Source organism: Cyprinodon variegatus, unplaced genomic scaffold, assembly GCF_000732505.1.
Source record: "Cyprinodon variegatus isolate N-32 unplaced genomic scaffold, C_variegatus-1.0 Scaffold684, whole genome shotgun sequence".
Classification (NCBI taxonomy): domain Eukaryota; kingdom Metazoa; phylum Chordata; class Actinopteri; order Cyprinodontiformes; family Cyprinodontidae; genus Cyprinodon; species Cyprinodon variegatus.
Genome location: NW_015151137.1, coordinates 193,030 through 202,010, shown reverse-complemented (window position 1 = coordinate 202,010; position 8,981 = coordinate 193,030). Strand labels below are relative to the sequence as shown.

General features: G+C 36.7%; 1 protein-coding gene across 2 annotated transcripts in view; it reads left to right on the top strand.

Moving 5' to 3' along the window:
• Positions 1-4,542: 4,542 nt before the first annotated feature.
• The window catches only part of LOC107097308 (lipoprotein lipase-like), a 13,131-nt gene continuing 8,692 nt past the window's right edge, over positions 4,543-8,981 (top strand). Inside the window, exons 1-3 of one of the 2 annotated variants that reach the window (XM_015394408.1) lie at positions 4,543-4,745; positions 6,923-7,056; positions 7,160-7,339. In XM_015394408.1, coding sequence (XP_015249894.1) covers positions 4,646-4,745; positions 6,923-7,056; positions 7,160-7,339 — 414 coding nt within the window. In that variant the 5' untranslated portion in view covers positions 4,543-4,645. Of the gene's footprint in view, positions 4,746-6,859; positions 7,057-7,159; positions 7,340-8,981 lie in introns of both variants that reach the window. The other variant, XM_015394407.1, reaches the window with a different exon arrangement.

The following is an 8,981-nucleotide window of genomic DNA, read 5'->3' as shown; positions in this document are numbered from 1 at the left end:
GCTTTATCTGCTGGTTTGGAACCTAAAAGTCAAATCTAACCCATTAGCTGACAGATGCCTTGGAGCTAATCATATCCTCAAGTGATTGTATTATCCAGACAAAACATTCACTTGGCTTGACCTGCTTTCCAAACAAGGATACTTGGGAAAATAACTCCAACACATCTGGCCATGTCTTGTTTTTAGATCTGGAATATTTCCCATTGATGAATCTGCTCCTTTTACCTTTTTTAAATCTTGATTTAATGACTTTAAAGCCAAAAAAATATTTAATTATCAGACAATAACCACCAGGTGCAATTATGTACTTTCCAACTGCTCTTTATGCATAACGGAAATGTTAAGATTCATTCCCTCTGTTCTCAGAAGCGACTGCTGACAGCTGCTTTATGAGGAGGAAGGTGAAAAAAATCTGTTTAACATATATGATGACAGAACAGATAAGTCAGACACATTTTCTGGCCGATACGACCTGTAAACGTGTTAAAAGTTTCTTTCTTTGCACAAATATGAAGCCCTATTTATTAGTCTGGACTTACCTCCCCTGCAGATTCTGACTCTTTATCTTTATCACCAACACCTCCATCAGAGGTGGGGTCTAAATGGCGTTAATCTCAGCATCTACAGGGCTATGCTTCTGTTGGATTCTCAATTGCATTTAGATCCGAAATTTAATTAGACCATTCTAATCAAATTTATCGCCCGTGTTTTTCTGCTTATAAGTTAACCTCCATCAAAGTTCCAAGTTTTGTTCTTGTTTTTCTTGCAGGCTTTCCTGCAGGATCGACCTGCTTTTAGCCTCATCCAGTTTTCCATGAACCCTAATCATCCCCATGTGAATGATGCTGCCAACCCAATGCTTTACCATGATTATGGGATTTCCATTGTGACCTTCAGGATTTGTGCTTGAGTCATGAATTAAACAGTGCTATGTAATATATTGAAAGAACCACATGCACAACATAGTGTCTGTCCACTACATAAAATCCCAGGTTTCTAGTGTAAAGTGTCAAACTGGTGAAAATTTGAAAAGACATAAAATCTTTGCAATCTAAATCCTGTCAGATTTAGAATGTCTTATATTAAACCAAGAAGTTAAATATTTAGAAATGCATTTGTCTAAAATTGCCTCCTGTGAAAAAGGGATGCCCTCCTCAACAATCAGATAAACTGTTTTTTTATATAAATGTTAGTTAGCTTTCTTGTGTTTCCAATAGGTATTTTAAAATATTTCTGATAAGCCCAAATATTACCCTAACTTTTAAATCACAGGTCGAATCAAAACTTAAGTTGGGTCACTTTTAATGTAGGATTCTGAGTCTTAAGAAATAATTAGGCTTAAATATTACTTTAAAGCTAATCTGTCATAAGTTTGACTATTTTTTGTCCTTAACTGCATCTAAGAAAACTAAAACTAAACTTCTTACTACATACCTAACTAAAAGAAATAAAAAAATTGAATCTGTTGCTTTCTCAAAAACTGAAAGAATGAGCAGAATATGAATAATAATTGTTTAAACCTCACAGTACTCACAGCATCTGACTTGTGCAAAACAATAATATGAGCCATTCCTAGAAATAAGATTTGGGAATAAGTCCTGGAAGAACATAAAAATCAAAGAATTTTTCTCCAACTTATGAGATACTGCCAGTCCTCTTTCCTCTCTCCTGGAGCCTGGAAATCTCTGCTGTAGACCTCCCCACATTCTTTTCTTTATCCAATCAGAATTTCTTACTTGCAAAAGGGGACTGTAGCTGGACTGCAGCAACAGAGGCTGAAAAACAAATGCAGTCACTGCTTTTCAAGGAAGTGTTGTCATGTTCAGAGAAGGGTAACAGCTCATCAGCCAGCTGGTGTTCACTGGGACCAACATCTGAAATACTTACATCACTGTGAGAGGAGCAGTTTTTGTTTTGGAACATTGCTTTTCAAATGCAGGGAAAAAGTGTAGAAGTTTTACTTGAATAAAACCTTGCTCACTATTAGCCAACATGAAATAAGCACACAGTCATTCCAATGGCTTTGTGATGACATCATGCAAATTGTCTCTGTTAATTATAATAATTTGCATAATTGTTTACTTTCTTATACATATTAACATGTAAACAATCATTTTTTTCTTGTAGTGGTAATATATATTTCATACATATTTCTATATGCCAAGTTCTGCAGCAGATCGACGCATGAAGTGCCCTTATACTGTCCTTGATTACAGAAAACAAAGTGGACCAAGCTAGCAAATGCTATGACATCCCAAACAATCAATGACTTCTCTCCAGACTCTGGCATCTTGATTTCTTAATTTTAAATTCAGTTCAATATAGTTTATTTATATAGCCCCAAATCACAACACATGTCATTGAAAGGCACTTACCTTAGATGATACAGTCAAATTGATACAAAGTTTTCTATCTAAGGAAAACCAGCTGATTGCATCTACTCATTGACTCTTCAGCAATCCCTCACAGCAAGCATGCTTGTAGCGACAGTGGAGAGGAAAAAATCCCTTTTAACAGGAAGAAACCTCTAGCAGAACCAGGCTCAGTGTGAGCGGCCATCTGCCGAGGCCGACCGGGGTTCAAGGAGACAGAAGCAGACACAGAGAAAGAAGCAAAGATACAAAAGGCAACTGTCTGTCTAGGAATCACTAGTAAACCTGCAGATTGAGAGCAAAGTGCTCTGTTAGGAACATAAGGAACAATCATATCTCTGATATAAGATGAAGCTTGGCCATTTAAGGATTTATATGTGAGAAGGAGGATTTTAAATTCTGTTCTGGATTTAACAGGAAGCCAATGAAGAGAAGCTGGGATAGGAGAGATATGATGTCTCTATATTTAATTTTCATCAGAACTCTGGCTGCAGCATTTTGGATCAGCTGAAGGCTTTTTACTACAGTTTGTGGACTTCCTGATAGTAAAGAATTACAAAAGTCCAGCCTTGAAGAAACATATGCATGGACTAGTTTCTCAGCATCACCCTTAGACAGGATAGTCCTAATTTTTGCAATATTCCGCATGAAAGAAGGAAATTCTATAAACCTTTTTGATATGGGATTTATATGATGGTCCTGATCAAAAATAACACCAAGACTGTTCACTTTATTATCTGATGTCAATTTAATCCCATCCAAATGAAGTGACTAATCAGCTTCTTTTTCAAAGACTCTGGTTCAAAGACTATAACTTCTGTTTTTTCTGCATCCAGGAGCAGAAAGTTAAGATTCGTCCAGGTTTTTATGTCTTCGAGACATGCCTGAAATCATATGGAAGTTACTAACAAAAAGTCAAATTTAGTTTGCAAAACTGTCCCTTCATGTTGCTAAGATGTTTCTACATTCACTATTTTTTTTCTCACATTGAATATTGTGTAACCTCTTGGTCTCTAACTAGTGATACAACACTCCAATTCATAGGATCTCTTTTTAAGAAAGCCATAAAAACTTTTGATTGAAAATTGTTTAGTTTCCAGCACTGTATTGTTTTAGATAAATTTAAGTTTCTTAATGTTGATAACTTTGTTACCTCAAAGAACTCTTCCCTGATTCATAAGGTGTTAGGGGGACTGGCCCTGCCTCCCTCGATAGACTATTAAATCTCGGACTATCAATAAAATGGCCACCAGGGCCGCAGATCAAGGGGACTATGAAGTGCCATAGGTGCACTGCTTTTGGATAGATAATATTCACAATCACTGGTGCTAAATACTGGAAAAGATTAAGAAACTCAAAATCATACAACATATTTAAGTCACAAGATGGATGAAAGAAAACCAAACCTGTGGCTATCAGTAGACTGTCCTCACGATGGCATTTGATATGTCTTTATTGTTAATTTAGTATTTGCTTGAGTGTGTGTGTACATGCATGCAGGCGACTATGTAATGCATGTTCGTTTGTGCCCATGTTCATGTATACATATGTATAATGCTAGGCCTTTCTGTCTATTGTGTTTTTCTTGGTCACCTGCAGGACTGCTGATTTAAATGAGCACTCATGCTACAGTCTGGCATATCTACATTGTAGAGGTTCATTAATATGCACTGTCCCTATTAAACAGGCTGATAAATGAAATGAAATAGACGCACAAAAACGTCCCTCTACATTTTTTAAGTTCATTCTGCATAAGTTGTACTTGAATTACCTGAAAGGGTCAAACTAAACTAAAGATAATATATAAAACATATCCTTTAAACATTTTATAGGTATACCAAAAATAATAATCTTTTCTATTAATGAATCCTGTAAAAGTAATCTGTAACAGGTATGGATGAGTAATATGCTTATTTACCTGGTCCCAGTCTTTAAACATGAAATGACTCACACTTATCTAAAACCCTTCCTAGTTGATGATTTATTGATTTTATTTTTTTGTTATTTTTGTAAATAAAAGTCTATCCTCCTCCACACTCTGTGTTGGAACTTCTCCCATAAAGCAGCCTAATCATTTAGCTCCCGCCCGGAGGTGCGCAGCCAATGGCGATGCAGAAGTTTCCATCCGCTATTTAAGACGCATCCAGTTGAAGGTGGTTCAGATAACAGCGCTGAGCGCTCAGCAGGAAGGATCCTTATATCCATACTGTCCTCTGGGGCGCGAGATTGAAATTGATTAGAGGGTTTCGCTAAAAACAGCGCGGCTGGAAGAGATGAGAGCCTGGCAGCTTTGGTCTCTGTGCTTCCTGTTGGTGAATGTAGATGCGCAAAAAATAACTTCCCTGGAAGAAGATCTCACCGATTCTGCATTTGGTGAGCCCACATTTATATTGACAAGTCTTCCTATCTCTAAAGCAAACAAAAAATAAATAAATAAAAAAAATTAAAAAGTTCAGATGATAATTAATGCCTTAATGATTTTTGTAATTTTGTCCAGTGGCGGTTCTAGATGTGCCAGGGGGCCAGGAGGGGGGCAAGCCTGTTTTCATGGGGGCACAGTAAAGCATGAAATAAAAAAAACAGGGCAAGGGATTCAAATATATAATAAGATAGCATGAAGTGAAATTTTTATTTAATTAGGTTTGATTAAAATTCTATGCCTTATTAGGTCAATATACATTCGTAATTTACGAATTTTACATATTTTTGACTTAATTTAAGTTAAAATTACCGTTTTCTATAAAATCTGAATTAGAACTAAGTATTTTTTTTATTTGTTTTGAAAAAAACATTTAGCAGATGAAAACTGGGATCCTAAGCTATCACCTTATTGTTTTTAAATAATTAGTAAAGCAGAATTTTTAAAGGAAAAAAAAATGAAATAGATCCAAAGGATCTATCAGTAACCCTGTCTGTTCCAGCGCACATCATCATTAGAATTTCTTTGAGTATTATGTCTTCAGTACAGGGGCCCTAATAGGGGCCAGGACGTGATCTACAGGGGCCCTGGCCCCTGTTGGCCCCTGTCTAGAATTGCCCATGATTGTGGCCAAATTTGAATGAAAACCACCTGTTGATGCCCAAACTAATCTTTTTTTATTCATTTATGACTAGGCTACTCAACTTATTATTAGAGAGACAGATATAGGGACATTTATGAGTGGAAAATAATGGAGTGTGCATTTACACTGAGACACAAAATATATTGTTTCAACACTAAATAGTACATCATTGGAAAGTGATACTCCTTTTTAGCTAATATTCAATATTAGTCATGTGTGCACCCCCCCCTCATTATTCTGATACCCCTCAAAAAAATCCTTGAGGAATGAATTGAAATAGGTAAAATAATATTTTTTGTATTACGTTGCATTTATAAGATGAGCCTAAATCATGACTTCTGTTGTTGAAGCTATCTGTTGTTCAATTCACTCTCTGCACACCTCTGTGAAACACAGTGGTGGAAACATCATGCTGTGGCAATGCCAGTAACAGGGTCAGGAACCGGAAGATTTAGAGTCGATTATGGAGGGAGTTAATTGCACGACAGTCCTGGAAAAAAAAAGCCTCAAAATAAATTTTGGAAACCGCAAAAGACTTGAGACTGGGTTTGACGTATATCTTTCAGAACAGAACATCAAACATAGAGGCAGAGCAGATGTTTTAGATCTAAACTAAAAAAAAAAAAACTGAAAGAAGGGGACCAGGTCTAGACTGGAACAATTATTTTTTTAAGCTTAAGCTCATTAACATCCAATGTTAATGAGCTTAAGCTGTTGGGTGAAATAAGGACAACAATTTACGTTTTCATATGTGCAAATTGGGTGACGTAACGGCCAAAACATTAGCTGCTGTAATGGCAGCAAATGTTAGTTCTTTTAAGTTTTGCCTTCACAACTATAAAAACAAGTACATGACACATTTATCAGATACCTAAATGGAATACCATGTATAATTGTATAAATTCATCCCACTTCACATTTATCTGCTGCAGTTTGCTGGTCTATCTAATAAAATCCAGTTAAAATGCAAAGAAGAACTCGCTGGCTGATTGCTGATAAATTGGGAAAAAACTAAAAATAAAATTCTTTTGCAATATTTTGTAATGAGAAGATTTAAGTCCAGAGTTTTCCTGTGGTCCTTGCCAGTTGCTGAGTTCCTTACCGGTACTTTGAAAATCATCCCAAAATGGGCTCAGCTGGTTAAGGATCAGTGGTATGGAAGGATCAATGGGACCAGAGTACCGTAATTAAAGTCTCAGTCTGTAGGAACAAAGGTAAAAAAAAAGAAAAAAAAAGCATCAGTCGAGTATGTAAAAGTCTGCTCTGGCCAAGTGAACCTTTTAGCTCTATTCTTATCTAATCATAAAGCTTTTTTTTTTTTTTTTTACAGAGGAACTCTGCAGGGTTCTTCTGTAGTTATTTAGTTAGGCATCTTCTTTTAGTGTTTCTTCTGATATTTGTTAAAGAGGAATTCTTTTCATCCAGGCAACTTATTTGACCCTCTGAAAGATTTAATTGATGGAAAGGATGACCATCATGCACCTTTAGCAAAATTCTCCCTTCGTAATCCATCCCATCCCGGTGATGACCTCTGCTATATTATTCCTGGGCAGCCAGAAACCCTGGCTGCATGTAACTACAGCAGCACATCCAAGACCTTCCTGGTGATCCACGGATGGACGGTGAGTACAGGGACCTTTAAAACCCCAGTTAGATGTTATTTCAAAGTTTCCGTGGCTTAATAACCTGTTTCGGTCTTTAAAGTTTTGAGTGTCTTGCCAACAGCTGAGCGGTATGTTTGAAAGCTGGATGCCAAAGTTGGTGTCGGCACTGTACCAGAGAGAGCCGATGGCCAACGTTGTTGTGGTTGACTGGCTCAGCTCGGCTCAGAACCATTATGCTGTTGCAGCTGAGAAAACCAAAGCAGTGGGAAAAGAGATTGCATGCTTCATTGACTGGATGGAAGTGAGTGGTCCTCTCAGTCATTTTTAATAAGATCTACTTTGTAAATCATGAATTTAAAAGTGTTTATTGTTACACGGGCTCTTCTGTTTTTGTTTTATTTTAGGGGGAAATTTTAAAATGAGCATTTTTTTTAAATCAGATGATGGTTCACCAAATCTACAAATGGTTTGACTTAATAAATGAAAAAAGAGCCATTCATACCAGCCTGATTATTATGTTAATGAGTCAGTTCCCTGTAAATCTAATTTATAAATCTGGTGATTTACCTTTTATACCAATGTTGAAGAGTTTTGGAGCACTCTTTGCTTTTTTCCATATTTTGCATTTTTAAATATAAGCAGTCCCTAATTTGGAAAATATTTAAAAAAATTTAATCAGATTTTAGTCTGAACTTTCAGTAGGCCACTTGGAAACCTCCAGTTTGTTTTTTTCTCTACCCAGAGTTGGATTTGCTGGTGTTTTTCCTTCCATTAAGCTCCTGTATAACCCACATGAGCTCATGCATAAAGTAAACATTTTGATAACCATATTCTGGTAGAGAGCAGAATTCTTCTTTCCATCATTACAGCAAGTTGCCCAAGTTCACGATCAGCAAAATGGCTCCAGACCATCCCACTTTAACTGTATGTTGTTAATAAATGTTTTAGTTTTTTGTCAGACAGAATCAGCATATATATAAAACATTTATCTTTTGTCACTTTAGTTCTCATAATATTTTTCCAGAAGTCTTTGGACTCATAACAGGCCTTTAAGTCCTTGTTGATCAGCAGTAGTTTTAGCCTCTTTCATAGATACATTTCTTTTTGCTAATTTTAATTTTTGTTGTTCAAGCGTAAACCCTGACCTTCACTGAAGCAGTGAGGCCTGCAGTGCTTTATATAATTGCTTTAAAATCTTCTGCAACCTCCTAGATGAGTCATTAATGTACTCCTCACTCTTCTGATGTGCATCCACTCTCTTGCAGATGATGGCTTTAACTGTGATTTTCCCAAGCTTTAGAAATAGTATTTAAAACCTTTCCAGACGGATACATGTTTTACTGATTCACTTAGGCTGAAGTACAATGTGTTGGTCTGCTAGTAGAGCTTACCTTTATGCCTTTAGTGTCTTGTCTGTGTGAAAAAAAAAAAATAATAATTTGTAAACAAAAAAAAACCCTTTAGTAAAATGTTATTGATGATCCAAAACTTGCGTCAAACTCAAGGCCTGCAGGCCGAATCTGGCATATCAGAACAATTTTATTACCCTCAAGAACCAAAATATGCTTGTCATATCATAAAGTAAAGACATTTCCTCTGTTAAAATGTACAAGGTGTCAGGGTTTCGTTGTGGTTTAAGGACCCAAAATGCAGAGGCAGAGAGGCTGAGGAGATTTCTTGCAGTTTATTGGGGCAAAACAGTAAACAAAGGCAGGAATGCAAAAATTCAACTAATAATGAAAGGCAAACCAGAACTATGGAGACATCTCGGGGAAACCAAACACGAGGTGCCTGGGAGAGACGAGGTAGGTGGACAACAGCATGGGAGGACAGCAAAGACAAGGAAACAACAAAGAGTGAGAGCAGAGGGAGAGTATATATAGCTGACTGAGACGAAGGCAGGGCTAACGAGCTGACAAGGTGCAGGTGTGAGAGGAGACAAC